This window comes from Desmodus rotundus, chromosome 9, assembly GCF_022682495.2.
Source record: "Desmodus rotundus isolate HL8 chromosome 9, HLdesRot8A.1, whole genome shotgun sequence".
Taxonomy (NCBI): Eukaryota; Metazoa; Chordata; class Mammalia; order Chiroptera; family Phyllostomidae; genus Desmodus; species Desmodus rotundus.
The window spans coordinates 90,721,124-90,736,027 of NC_071395.1; the positions used below are offsets into that span (position 1 = coordinate 90,721,124).

Below are 14,904 nucleotides of genomic sequence, written 5' to 3' on the forward strand. Positions count from 1 at the left end.
CTGTCTTTGAAATGACATGCTTTGAGTGACAAGACCTAGAAGGCAAAAGAAACTGCCTAGAGAAATGCTTCCTGCAGAGATAAGTGGCCTGGGATAAAAGAGGAAGTCAAAAGCCACAGTCAGAGAAGACTCCCACAGGGGCCACACCTAGGAGATCCAGGGGACAGGGAATTTGGTGAGCCACTCCCTAGGGGGACCAAAAGGGCAAGGCCTGCCCACACTGGGCTCTCCCTTCAAAAAGCAGCTTCTGGAAGACCTGGAATTGGTGCTAGAGGTGAGGTGCCCTAAGTGAGGGGTGGGCATCAAGGATTTAAGCCTTCGCTTCTGACCCCAGGTAAGGGCAGGGGAGAAAGCAGGAGCTGACACCTGCAGTCTTTGACATTTTAATGGTCAGAAGCCGACCTTTCACTCTGTAAGCTCTTTTGGTGAGTTTGTATACATTTTTTTCTGGTTTTGCTGTATTTTGTTTGGAAAAATTCCCTCTTCCCCAGTCTCAGGGTCCCTGGATTCTTTTGGGTGCCCTGCAACCTACACTGACAGGCTCCAAAGGCTCCTCTGGGCTAGACCGGTCTCCAGCCTCACAGACAAGCCTTCAAGAGACGCAAATTTACTCTGTTTGCAACTCAGAGACCACACACCAGTGAGGCGCAGGACCCCCAAAGCAGTGCCCCACCCATTGTCCCCACTCCATCCAACTCTTCTTTGAGCCCCCTATGAGTCACATGTCAGCAAGGCACTCCCTGGCTGAAAAACCTGCAAAGGCTCCCACAGCCCACCGGGCCCCACCCACACCTCAACGAGCAGCCGAGACCCCAGGACTGGCTGCAACCTGCCTTTCTGAACAGTTCTCTTCACCATGCTCTCAGCCAGCGCTTCTCACAGGGTAGGTACCTGCACAGGAATCGCAGGTACAGCGTCCTGTGAAGTTCAGGTCCTAACTCAATTAATCTGGGGCAGGGCCTGAGACTCTGCATTTATAAAAGCTCCCAGGTGACGCTGTGCTGCTGGTCTCGGGATGGTGCATTAAGTAGTCGCAAGTCTGTCCTCCAGCCGGACTCCTCACCAATCTACAACCCCTGTGTGCTTCCACGCCACCGCACCTCTGCGTGCGCAGTTCCCTCCGCCTAGAAGCCCTACCCTCACACCTCTATTCGCCTTGTTAAACTTACACTCCACTGGAAAGGCCCAATTGGATCAAACGTCCCTTCCGTGAAACCCTCCTTTGCTCTCAGCAGCTTAATCAATCCCTTCTCTAGGCATCTGCTGTACTCTGACATTGTTGCATATGTCTTTATAACAGCACATAACTCAGGATATTCCAATTGTGCACTGAGGTGTCTGCCACCTCCCGCAGACTGTGCCCTCTGCGAGGACAAGGTAATACCGGCATTTAACAAAGTTCTCAACAAATCCCCGAATGAATGAATTAATGGCACTTCCCAGTGAGTTCAGACTTCAACCGAACTGTTAAACACGAACAGGGCAGACCAGCGTCACCTGTGCCGCAAGGCTGTGGCTGCGCCATGGGGTGCCCCCCCCCACCTGCCCCACCCCAACTTGGGCCGGACGGAGGCTCACTGGGAAGCTCGGGCTCCGCTGGGGCGTTGAGCTTCTTCTTGCACACGTAGGGCAGAGCGATGCTGCAGTCGCGGTTCTGCCAGCCCCCGGAGGACTCCGTGCGGATCACGCCGCAGTTCTCCTCGCTTGGGTTGTCCGGCTGATCTGTGGGGAGGGTAGGGCGCCAGCACCCCAGGAGAGAGACTCATACCCCAACCCCTGGAGCCCTCTCTGAAGCTCCTGCTCCCTCGAAAGCCCGAGCCAGCTGGAGAGGCCCAGGCCCCCACTCAGCCCTCCCTCCCTGGGCTCAGCAGGGCCTCACTGCTTTCTCAGCTGTGGTCCCATGTGCCCCGGGCTCTACTTAGAGACTGGTAGCAGCCCCACCCAGCTTCCCCGGCCAGGCTGCTGGTGCGCAGGGTACACAGGGCTGAAATCCAGTCCTGTGCCCTGAGCATTAGGTTCTAAGTCACACCAGTGCACTGTGTGGGCCGGGGGCCACTCCAGGAGGTGGGGAATCTGTCCCCTCCCACCTCCAATTTGAAGAGATGGTGCCCCTGGGGTCCCCAGGCTGCCCTGCACCCCAAACCCTGCGCCTCACCACTCTCCCAGTTGAGGTACTTGAGAGGCGAGTTGTCCGACCACTGCCAGCCTCCACTGGTGTCCAGGTCGTTGAGGCCAATCCACAGCGTGGAACTATAGCCAGTGAGGAGCCCTGACAGCAAGCCGGTGACAGTGAGAAGCTGGCCGCCCACCCTCCGCCCTCCTACTTTGCCCCCCCCAGCGCCACCCTCACTCCCACAAGCAGAAAGGGCTCAGGGTCCTCCACACGTAGGAACAGGTCTCAGAGTCCTGGAACCCCGCCCTGTCCTCAGGTGGGTCAGACCCTGGTCAGCCAGCCCTACCCAGGGCTGCCTGCCACCTCACCATTGATGTAGGTCTGCTCATGGATCTCGGTGATGCTCAGCAGATCTGCCCCTTGCTGCTCACAACTGGCCCAGGCCTCCCTCCACGACAGCGTGGACTGGAAGTTAAACTGGTAGCAGCTGTCGGTCAGCTGGTCCTTGTCCCAGAAGGTCTCACAGTCATTACCTGCCACCATGAGAGCCGGACATGGGTCCCTCCCAGTCCTCTGCTTCAGGGTTCTACACAGGGGTCCCTCCCAGAGTGTGGAGGCCCCACACAGGCTGTCCCACGCTGTGAGGACGTGCCACTTCTCACCCCAGTCCCACAAGTTCCACCACCCACATGCACCCTCATGGCCAGCCTCCCGCCAGGAGCTGCCCCGCTCTCACTCTTGATGGGGCAGAAGCCCCAGCGCTCGTCCTTGCCGTAGTCCTGGGTGGTGGCACACCACAGGTGGCCGTCCTCTCGGCCAGTGCTGGTGCAGCTGTGGAACCACTGGTTGTCATACTTGAAGGGGATGGTGCAGGGCTTCCCGTGGGAGTTCCCCTGGATGGTGTAGACCTCTGCAAGGAAGGGAGCCAGGCTTTGGCATCAAGACCCTGGAGGCACCCACCTCCTATAACTCAGGGAGCCAGGCTGGGCAGGGGTCTGTGGAGTGGGGAGGGGCAGTGGCATCAGAGAGTGGCCGTAAGGCTCCCTCTGCCATCAGATCATCCCAGGAGCCTGGGAGAGGTCCTGCTGCTCACCCCACAGGGCTGGGCAGGGGTCCTCCAATGCCCCTGATGGCTGTCCAAACTCCAGCTGGGAGAGGGGACCTCCGAGTCACCCCCAGAGGTCTGACCCTGAAGGAATTCCTACACAGCTCCCCAGCCTGGGGGCTCCACCATGCACCCCTCCTCCCCAGGTTCCATCTTGGAACTCTGGGTGGCTTTCAGGAAAAGCACCCCAGGATGGAGCTGCCCTTGGGGGTTACCCTGGGGTCTCCCTGGAGAGTAGGCCTGGGGAAGGAAATTTTACAGTAGACACTTTTGTACTGTTTGAGTGAGGTCTTCACAAGTAAAAACCTTAACAACTTTCAATTTTGTAATTTTTTTAAAAAGTAAATTAAATGAAGTTAATTTTCTTATTCGAAATGCTTCCCATTGCGATTAAAGATGTGACAGTCAGTGGTCTGCAGAGGACAAAGGCCTTGTCCCTGGAGTCGTCCTCTGTGGCTCCAGTGCCCCTGACACTCCCCTGCAAGCAGCCTCTCACCGTAGTAGGGCCGAGCACAGAGATCCTCTTCGCTGCCATAGATGCGCCACGGGCCACTGCGGGTCTGGTCGCCTCGCTCGGCGGTGCTGGCCTTCGAGGAGTTGCCGGCTCGGCCCGCCAGGAGTAGGTTCAGCTGGTCACCCAGTGTGTGACAGTGCCAGCGAAGGTTCATTGCCTCCCGGTCACATTCGTACATGCCCAGGGAGGCTGTGGTGTTGGTGCCTGGCCAGCCTGTGCCCAGGCACTGCATGGCACCCAGGTTGAAGAGCCGGTTCCGGGAGACCCACTTCCAGTGCTGGGCAGGAAGGCTGTTACTGCAGTGTGGGGAGACCCTGACTTGCCCACCCTGGGCCTCCAGGCAGCCCTCCAGTCCATAGCTGAAGATGAGGAAGACATTGGGTTCTAGAAAGGAAGGCAGGACGTGAAGCCATTACAGGGCCTCTCCTGGCGAGCCCCTGATGGCCAGTGCCACCTGCAGACAGGCACTGATCATGAGTCTGGTGCTGGGTCGCAGCCCTCCGTCCCACCCCCAAAAGCAAACCCCACTCCACATGGCAAGTGGGTACCACACACTTTCCTGAAGGTCTTAGGAGAGGTGAAGGCATTCACATCACACACACTGCAACTTTTGTCCCCACCTGTCACAGAGCGTGGTTTCTGCCATAGCATTCCAGCCTGCATCATTTTGCCTCGCTCTTCCCCCTTGCCCCTCAGCTTTGTTGGCTCCATCCTTTCCTCCCACCTAGAGTCTCCCCGGACCACTCACCACCCCTCGTACCCAACCATTCACGCCCCATAACCACTTCACTCGAGTTCTTCATGCAGCATTTGGCTTGCTGGATCCCCCATCCTGCATCTTCTCAACTATCCCCTCACTGGGGAGACGCTCTGCGGGAGACAGTGAAATCCAATGGGCCCCTAGCACACCCACGTTGCAGATGAAGAAATGGAGACTTCAGCGATTAGAAAGCAGACGAGTGGTTGCCTGGGGCTGGGCTGAGGAGATGGGGGCGGGAAGGGACTGCTGAAAGAGACCGGTACCTTTGGGGTGGTGTTCTCAAACTAGATTGTCGTGACAGTCGCATGGCTCTGAATACACCGAGAGCCCACTAACTGCACAGAATCAATGGGTGGGTTTTACAGCATGTGAGTTGTATCTCAAAGCTGTGATATCGCTTAGCTGGGGGGGAAGAAACTTGAGAAGGGTTTACAGACAGAAAGTGACCTAATCATGGAATCTCACAGCCAGTAAGCAAGTCCAGTCTCTCTGACACCCACGGTTCACCACCTTCCTCTTGTTCCCCAGCGTAGTACAAAACGATCATTTTCATGCCTTGAAAGAATGAATCTAACAGCTAGGGTTCAAATCTCAGCTCTGCCTCTTACTGTGTCACTTGGGCAAGTCGCTTAATTGCTCTCTGACTCAGGTTTCTTCATCATAAGACTGTTGTAAAGGGCCCTGCCAGTGTGGCTCAGTTGGAGCATTGTCCCATAAACTGAAAGGCTGTAGGTTCGATTCCTGGTCAGGGCATATGCTTGGGTTGTGGATTTGGTCCCTGGTCAGGGTGTGTACAAGAGGCAACCCATTGCTGTTTCTCTCTCACATCCATGCTTCCCTCTCTCTCTCTCCCTCCCTCCCCCTCTCTCTAAAAATCAATTTACAAAATTTTTAAAAAGACTATTGTAAAGGTCAAGTGAGGTAATACTGTACACGTGAAGTGTTTGGACCAGGGCCTGGCACAGGGTAAGGGCACTATTGTAGCGGCAGGACACTGTAACCCCCCACCATTCTTGACGTTGTTTCTGTAAGCGCTGACTCTGACTCACATGTAGCTTCTAGATAAATATCATGTTTGTTAAGAACCCTAGGAACTAATTTCAAAAGATACAGCCGCTAGGCATCCAGCTCCAGGAGATTTGCTGACATTCAACCATAAAACCACCCGGGATGACTGACGCACACCGGACCATCACCACCTTATCTGAACAGACTGTGCTGGTCTGCACGTACAGAACTTTCCAACGTCCTCCCTGGCTCTCTTTATTCTGCTTCCCCTCTCCCTGCCTATAAAAACCTCTGCCTGCACTGAGATGTTAAGATGGGCTTTGAGATAAGAGTCCCTCATCCTCTCAGGGGCTGGCATCTGAATAAACCACTTTCCTTTTCGCCAGCACGTGTCTCACGTGGTTGGCTTTTGTTGTGGCAGGTTGCGGGACCTGCGTTCCGTTATAGTACCTATGTCTATTATTATTATTACTACTGTTATTGTTTATTACTAGTTGATGTTAGAGGTAAAGAGCCTGCCTAAAGGGTAGCAAAAATACTTGACCAAAGTCCCAGGCTGGGCAGAGATGGAGCTGAAATTTGGTCCCGGTCTTCTGAGTCAAACTCCGAGCACCTTCTGTTCCCCCACGCCGGTCCTGTCACCCCTCTCTAGGCCATTCTCCGTGGCCAGCCAGAATGACCTTTCAAAGATGTAAGTAAGTTCTAAAATTCTTTAGAAAATAACACTGGAGTGTTGAAAGTCATAAAGAAAACAATGATAAATTTTGTGGACCAAGAAGGGGTGCTATAAAAAAATCAAACCAAAAGGAACTTCAGAGGGTCATCTGATCACTTGATTGTAATTCTCTTGACACCATTTATCTGATATCTTGCTCAGCATCTGTGTCTACTATTTCTCTTGATTATGGGTCATTTTCTCCCCCCGCCTGCATGTCTAGTAATTTTTATCATAAACTGGACATTGTAAATAATGTTGCAAGGAGTCTGGATTCTTTTCCTCTCTATGGGACCTCGTGGAGGGCGTTTCAGGGAGTCTGGGTTCATCTTCCCAAGAGGAATGCTGGGCTTTGTTCTGGCAGGCAGTTAAATCACTGGTGCGCCACCTTGGTCCCGCCAGGGCTTGGTTTTAGGCTTTGCTAGGGTGGGGCTGTTTTGGTTTTGCCTTTAGTTTTAAGGTGTGTCCCTTAACCTTGGGTTTAATCATAAGGTGAGGCCCTTCTGGAGTTTCAAAGGAAATATTTTTTAAAGATTTTATTTCTTTATTTTTAGAGAGAGGGGAAGGGAGGGAGAAAGAGAGGGAGAGAAACATCAGTTGCCTCTCACACACCCCCAACTGGGGACCTGACCCACAACCCAGGCAAGTGCCCTGACTGGGAATCGTACTGGTGACCTTTTGGTTCACAGGCCAGCGTTCAATCCACTGAGCCACACCAGCCAGGGCTCAAAGGAAAATCTAAAAAAAAACCCCAAAAAACCCTGAAACTAAAAAAATAAAAAAGGAAAACCTTAGGCAATTACTAAGCGCCTCTAACTCAGTGGAACTTGAATTCTAAACTGTTTCCTCAACACCACGCAGCAACAAAAACCTCTGCCTCCCAGCTGCCGCTTCTTCCTGGGTTCCTTAGAGCCTCCCAGCTTAAACTGCGCATGCCCAGTTTAGCAGTTGCCAAGAACTTGAGGAGAATTTGTAGGGAACGTGTCTATGGCTCCTTCCTCTCCAGAATTTTCCCTCTTGATTTTTAGCTTTTCTGGTAGCCTCAAACTCTGACCAGTAAAACTGCACCTTTCTGTCTGAGCTCCTCTGTGGACAAAAAAGGGCTTCTAGGGAAAATAATTTCACAGGCGGATCTGATCATAAATTCCTAATTGGGCAGGTCCTGGTGGGTAGTCACACCCCAGGCAAATAACTGCTTTAGCAAAAGGCCTATCTTTGCCTTAAGCAAACCCTGTCTGCTGTTCCTGAGCCTGCAGGTTAGCACACCAGTCAGGCCTCCCTCAAGTGAGCACATAATCTTATTAACTATCCCATAATCCAATCCCCGCCCTGCTTTCTCCCACTTTCCTGTAATCTTCCTTACATTCCCTCCTTAATTCCAAATGCAGAAAAGTAGCAGCAAACTGTCATTTCTTGGAAGGTTTTTTTTTCAGTCTTGAGAGCTTGCTTACGGGTATATCCTCTGTTTAGATCAAATATGTTTTTATAAAAATTCTTTATGGGCTCGGACGCTCGTACACTGTCACCTCCTGGGGGGCAGTACTCTCAGGGGGAAAATCTGCTCCCAGGGGTCTCATTCACCTCAGCCACTCCTTTTCTTTCAAAATTGTTTCCTCCCCAGCATCTGTCTGTTTTTGATTGTTCCCTAACCACTGCGTTTTATATGTTATCCTTAGTCTACAAGCACTCTTGGCCAGAGAGTTAGACTATGTCAACATAAGAAACTCCAAAACTGCAGAGAATTTTTATGAGTGTATTTGATCCAAACTGACAACAATTGCTGGGAAGCAAAATCTCAATGGATTGAGAAAATGCTGCAGAGAATGGACATTTTTCAGATTATTTTACACATCAGAATCAAAGGAGAAGCTGTAAGGAGGGTTTGGTGAAATTCACTGACGGTAGATTAAGAGGGCGGGGGAAAGCAAAGGCGGAGGATCTCTGGGACTGGGGAAAGACTGAAACAGACACACTTCTTTTACATGGGTGGGTGTAGGACAGCCAACAATGAACATTCACAGCAGAGGGGGGGAGGGCAGGGGGCAGCAACAAGATAAAAAATCCTGGCGGCTCCCAGGGCAGCCGTGGCCTGAGGGGTCTAGAGAAGGAGACTGCACTGACATTTCAAAGGTATGTTATCTCAGATGCAAGAAGACAATGCTTAAGGGAAAGACTGGCCCTGTCGAGGCCTGGACAGCACTGCCTGCAAGGACCAGCTCTTGGTTAAGAATTTTTATGTCCGGACCCTCCCATGTGGTTATTTTCTGCCTCTCTTGAGCTTGTCAGGTTTAGGATGCGGCCCCTTTTATACAAGCTATCCTGCCATCCCCAGAACTCACGATCTGACATGACTGTGTTCATTTTCTGTCTCCGTTCTGGTTCATAAACGCCTGGGGAGTTTCTCGGTCTTCGCCATCGGGTCCCCCGTGCCCACAGCTCTGCCTGACACACGGCAGTGCTTAATGAGTACTGAAGGGACAAATAAATGAATCTCATGCCTCGAAATCACAGCCGACCAGTCTGTCTTCCTGCTGCTTGTCCCAGCTGCCAGATTAATTTTCCTCAAGCAGAGTGCCCACAGCCCCAGTCACTGAGCACTCAAAACACCCCAGTAGGAAGGCTGGCAGGACAGGGACACTGGTCACTCTATTCTTCAATGGCACCAGGCTGGGGGTTCTCTTGACTTCCTGAGGGTCTTTAGGGCGACTGACACAGCTGCTCACCCCTCCTCGGGGCCTCTCCACTCAATTTGTTCCTTCCCTTCCAGCCACCCTCCAAGAATCATAAAATGGCCAAAGGACTTGACCCAGGCCTACCCAGGCCTGCCCAAGCCTCCTCTAGGGTTTGGGTATTTGGTTCTCAGAAACTCCACTTCAGCGAAGACAGTTGGAACAGAAAGTGACCCTCAGCAGGGGGTAGGGAAAGGGCCTGGGACTGGAAAAGAGAAAATAGTGCTTGCTTTTATAGATGCTTCTCAGAGATGGAACTCGTCAATATAGCCCCAAATGTCACAGGAGCCCACTGCAGCCCGGGGGGACAGTGTTGTCCCCACCTCCTCCACCAGAAAATGCACACGCCGGCCTCAGCAATCCCAGCCCTGCTGTGCAGCAGTGACAGATGGCAAATGAAGGGTCTGAGCAGGACCCACGTTAGTTGGGAGAGGCAACGCCACCAGCATCAGGACACCTTCCCCTCACTTGACCTATGAGGAAACTGAGGCCCACAGAGGGGGAGAGATGAGGATACCCAATCCCCGTACCTCGGTTTCCTCCTCTGTCACATGAATCGTGGCTGCAAGTCCCCCCTCCTGTTACATTCTGGGTTCAAATCCACACATCTTCCTGGAGCACCCGCTATGTGCGTGGCGCGTCCCAGGCCACACTGGGGCCATGGGCAAACACACAGTGCTGTCCTGGGTAGAAAACAGTGGGTTTGGGACCCCTTTAAAATCCAGGTGTCTGGGGGGCATAGGAGGGGGCTGTGCCTTCCAAGGGCAGAGAGACTCCTGAAGACACAGAGGACCTGGAGGAGGCAGAAGGTGAAGAATGCAGGTCACGAAACTGCCTTGGCAGCCAATGAGAAAAGGATAAGGAATTTGGGAGAAGAGAGGTCTGCAGGGAAGTAAAAAGTGAAGAGGAGGCTGAGGGGAATTCTTGGAAGTGGGTACCGGCGACTCTGCCAAGCTGGAGGCTAGGGAGCTCTGGGAGAGCATTTTCCACCCAAAGCTGAGAGGAGGCTGCTTCTCCAGGGCCCAGTGGAGGAAGGGAGCTTTGGCCAAGCCCGGTCCACCAAGAGGAAAAGGAAGGGAAAGGAGGCACTTCGATGTCTGACTCTGTCCTTTGCACCCATGCTCTCAGCAAGCCCACATGGAGCAGAGAAGGGGCTCAGAGTAGGGAGGCCTCATGCCCCCCCATCCTGAGAAGGCCCCCTTCTGCCTCACCCACCCTCCTAGCCTCATTCCACATGCCTGAGAGCAGCAGGTGTCACTGCCCCTCGCTGGGACCTTGGTACGGTCCTCACCAAGGACAAAGATGACCTCTTGTATTTCGTTGGCAACCATGCCAAGCCCAGCACAGTGAGTGAGTGAATACACGAGTGAAGCCAAGCAGGAGCCTGCGCTTTAAGTACCAGCTTCATGTCCTTCACTTATTCACTTTACTGAGAATGTTGTAGGTGTCAGGCTGGCGTGGTGCCAGGTGTAGTGGCGAGCAGTGTAGACATAACCCAGCCCCTATCACCACATGGCCTGCTAGGCGCTGGGCTCTGCATGGAAGATGAAGACAGAATCCTTGGCCACGTCCTTGACTGCTCAGTCTCTGACCTTTGTTTCGTCTGCCCAGCAAACTTCCCATTCCCTTCTTATCGCTATTTATAAAGGATTTTCCTGTATCTCTGGCTATGTGAGTGGGTGCAAAGCTCAGTCTTGGCCAGTAAGAGTGGCCATCTCCCAGGCCACAGCGATCAGTGTCCTCCCTTGAAATACACGAAGTTTTCTCTCTCTGTTGAGATCTCTAAGCTGGGGCTGCCAGTGGCCGTGTTTGCTACTACAAGAGGACCTTTCTGCTGCAGGCAAGAACGGGCAGCATATGGGAAGAGGTGCAGAGTGGTGATGGAAGGGGAGGAAGTGAGTCCTAGCGGTGCTGACCAGCCAGTCCCCGTCCCCAAGTTCCTAAGGCTCTTCTTTGGCTTTGGTCATTTGCAGCCACAACCCCATTTATTTTGCTCACTTGTTAGCACTGTGTTCTGTCCTTGTAACCAAAAGAATCCTGATAAACTCACAACCCTGCATCAGGGAGCCAGCCACCCTCCCCACCCCAGTCTCCCCTCCCCACCCCCACCCCCGTCTGGAACACTGGCTCATTTTCCTTACTCCCCTGGGGCCGGCGCTCTGGGATCCCCTCTGACCACCAGACCCTTTAGGAGCTTTCTGGGCCTGCTGCAGCCTCTGGGCCCCACTCCATCCCCCTGAGCACCCTTCCGCTGCTCCCCCAGAGGCCTCCTCAACCATGCAGGTAACAAACAGGTGTGAAGCACTGTACTACAGGGAAATCAGACTACATGTCCTCCTGACATTTGCAGTGAAACCGAGATGCAGAACTCACAAAGCCATCCATGGAAAAGCTGCAGGCAACACACCAAGTGTGCAAAACAGAAAAAGTCATGTCTAATGTACGCCGCAAGGCTGCGGGCGCAGGTGTTGGCTAGAAACGGGTTTTCCAGACAACTGAAGCATGACAGGAATCTTTCTGATGTGTGACCCACGCTTCCTTGCTTCTCAGACATCCAGGTCACCATCCTGGAAATGTGTTCCTGTGTTCAGAGGCCACTGGTTTGTTTTTTGTTTTTTTAACTTATTGAACTTATTGGGGTGACATTGGTTAATAAAATTACATAGGTTTCAAGTGTGTAAGTCCATAATACACCATCTGTGTGCTGTATTGTGTGTTCTCCACCCCAAGGCACCTGGGTGGTAAAGCTATCTGCTCTACATCGGGCGACCCACCTCCTCCCTGCCTGCTGACGGTCACTGTCGCCTTTCATTTCCCGTCGGCTGTAAGATACATGCAATGCTTTGGTGGAGTCACGAGGCTGAAGGCAGAGGCCGTCTGGCTGCCTCTCAGGAGCAAAGCTCTCCGCTGTCCCTGCAGCTTCCTGGGACTCAGCCCAGCAGCAGAGGCAGCCAGAGGTCTGACCTCGAATAAGACGGCTGCTCTCCATTACAAGCTGAAGACATCATGCTGAAGGCAGCGCAGAGGAAGTAAATTCTAGCACAGTTCCTGGCACGCAGCACACTCTCAACAAGTATCTGCTGAATGAGGCACGTCAAAACCATGAAAGGCCTGAGCAGAGACAAGAACAAGCTGGGTGTTCCAAGTTGCGGGAACAGCAGGAGCAAAGGCTGGGGACCCAGCAACCGGTTTGGCTCAGTTCCTACAGAGCTGGGGACAAGGGGCCAGCTGGGGAGCCCAGGGGACTAGATTTGGTCCAGAGGGTATGGCAGGGTGGCCTCCAGCCGCTGAGCCTCTCCCGAAGTCAGCCACCCCTCCCGGCAGAGGCAAGGGGTCATCCCAGGGAGAGTCAGAAGCCGCCCACAGGGCTGCCAGCCAAGAGGAGCAGCTGTTTTCAATGAGTAGCTTGGCCCTGAGGCCAAGCCTAGAAATGTCCCTGAGTCAGCAGAAGCTGCCAGCCCCGCCCGGCTGAGAGGCCAATCCTGGGGACTCAGCACCCCACCCTGCATCACCTCTGCTAAGAGCTGTGTCCATGTCCAGGCACGCACAGGGGACCTGTATGTGGGGGGATGGTATCCCTTTGTGGAGGGCAGGGGAGTCACATGACAGTGAGGCCCCAATACCCTGTCCAACTGTCCAGTATTTCCACCAAACCATGGACTGTGTGTGCATTTTCCCATACCCTCCGCCTTCCAGGCTTTTCACACTCTCCTCCCCCATCCCCAACAGCCCCTCCTTTTCAGCGAGGTCAAACGGCTAGCCCTCCATTGCTTAAAGTACCTGTGACTAAAACCAAACAAATGGCCCCATTTGGGCTCTACCGCTTACACTTATAGTGTGTGTGTGTGTGTGTGTGTCTTTCTCTCTTTCTCTCCAGTTGCAGAGAGCTTCCTTTATCGTTCATTTCTAGAGATGCTCTTCACTCCGCTTCAAATGAACGTTTGACAGTTGTGATATGCTGTGTTCCAGGAAGATGCTAAAGCAAATTCTGGCAGGGAATGGGTTCGGGGTGGGCTTATCACATCCACCTAATGCAAGAGAAGGGGATTGTGGTGGGAGCGCTGGGGAATGGAAATTCATGTAAATTCAGAAAGGCAACCTTCACCCTCCTCCAGCTCTGTCTGGCCCCCTGGGGCCCCCAGGTGGTGCTGGCTCAGTGCAGCTGGCCCCTGAGGGTCTCTGGAACACAAACCTCACCTGCCTTGGTCTTCTCTCGGATTGAACAGTATTTAATCTCACCCCCTGCTAGCTTTTACATTCTCAGACTAAAACCTTTTCCGCCTGTCCTTTCCCGGGACCCATCTTGTAGGATGACCCCCGACAGAAAGGATCTTGCTTCTGACCTCTGGCCTGACCCCGGCACCTCCCGCCCTCGGGAAGTCCCACGGCCTCGCTCCACTGCCCGTTTTCCATGTCCCTGCCTCACCAGAGCATCCCAGGAGCGGGCACACCTTGATACCCTTCCTCCTTCAAACTGGCCCAGGACGTGAGGCGCTGGGACCACCCCGTCCTCTGGGTCTCCGCGGCCGCTGGGGCGACCGTCTGCGCTGCGCACCCCCACCTCGGCGCTGACCCTCCCCGACGTGCCTCCCCCTCGCCCCGCGGTGCACTTTCCGCGACGTCCCGCGCCCGCCGTTCCCGGCGGCCCCTCTCCGGCGTTCCGGCGCTCACCCTCCCCCGAGGCCCCGAGGTCGCCGGGCTCCTCAACCCAGCTCCGCAAACGTCGGGTCCGCACGGCCCCGGCGCCGTCTGCCAGCTCGCAGCCAAAATAAACAGCCCAAAGCCACTTCCTTCCCGGGGGGGCAACTTTCACAGTGACGGCCGGCTCCGGTCGCGTCAGGAAGTGGCTTTTAGAGCCAGCACAATGCAACCTCCCTGACCCCTCGCGAAGGGCAGCCCTCGGCCGTCCAGACTAGAGCTGGGCCCGGCGCTGCAGTTGCCGCTGGCGGGGAGCGCTCGCGGGTGGGGGCTCGCACACGCCCCGGCGCAGAGATCACCTGCAGCTGGGAAGAGACCCCTCGGCCCACAACGGGGCCCGCCTAGTCGTTACAGCGGGTCCCTGGAGGCCTCTGCGGAACCACACGAGTTTTACGTACACGTGGGAGGGAGTCGGGGGCAGATTACTCCATAAAATCCCTGAAAGGAGAGCCCTCTGGGGCGGCAACCCCAGCACCCCGTTAGGTGGTTCCTACCTGGCTGACTGAGGATGAATTAATGAGTGAGAACGTTGGAGACACCAGGCAAATTTAGAAGAGTAATTTTTTTAAGTTAGTTTTGGCAATGTGGCTGCAGAGGTGTTTGGGTGGGGGGCGTAATTTAAAGCCCTGCTCACCACAGAGGCAAGAAAAATGAAGAAAAAACTTTCGAGGCCTTTGTGTATTTTCCAATTTTCCAGCGAAATCAATACTATTTTTAAATGTAACTACCCACTCACAAGTGTGCAGAGAATTGTACTGAAATGGAATAATTTGTTTGTGAGAAACTGAGGTTTCAAGTATAAACATTCAGTTCATCAGAAACATTTTATGAACAATTTCTAGTAACGGTCTTTCACCTAACAGAAAAGAAGGGTAGGGATCCCCACCTCCCTGCATGGCCAGGAGGTCCTCCATGGCCAAGCACCCCTGCGGCCGGGTTCTGTCCTCTGCCTCTCCCTACCACCTGGCATCACAGTGAATGTCTGCCCGTCGACAGAACGGACATGAACTGAGAGATCTCAGAATTTTTGTCAGTCTCTACAATGTGGACACGGAAGCATGGAAGGGTTCAGGATTCGTCCACCGATACTCATAGGATTGGAACCGTGACCTTTGCATTGGGAGTGAAACGTGTTCGAGTCCTGAACAGCATCATGCCCGAATTGGCCGATGGGAGTGAGCCATATAACCTGTTGTCTCGTATGGGGAGTGAGACGTGGAGTTCGTGATAATTACACCAGTACGACAAGCCTGAACCAGGAC

The 14,904-nt window shown here is 53.8% G+C and overlaps 1 protein-coding gene across 1 annotated transcript in view; it reads right to left on the reverse strand.

Annotated features, from left to right (window-relative positions):
• MRC2 (mannose receptor C-type 2) overlaps positions 1 to 14,904 on the reverse strand; it is a 53,898-nt gene that overhangs the window by 21,645 nt on the left and 17,349 nt on the right. Inside the window, exons 2-6 of the mRNA XM_024573152.4 lie at positions 3,715 to 4,116; positions 2,850 to 3,023; positions 2,482 to 2,646; positions 2,156 to 2,269; positions 1,579 to 1,722 (exon numbers count right to left, since the gene is read on the reverse strand). Coding sequence (XP_024428920.2) covers positions 1,579 to 1,722; positions 2,156 to 2,269; positions 2,482 to 2,646; positions 2,850 to 3,023; positions 3,715 to 4,116 — 999 coding nt within the window. The remainder of the gene's footprint in view (positions 1 to 1,578; positions 1,723 to 2,155; positions 2,270 to 2,481; positions 2,647 to 2,849; positions 3,024 to 3,714; positions 4,117 to 14,904) is intronic.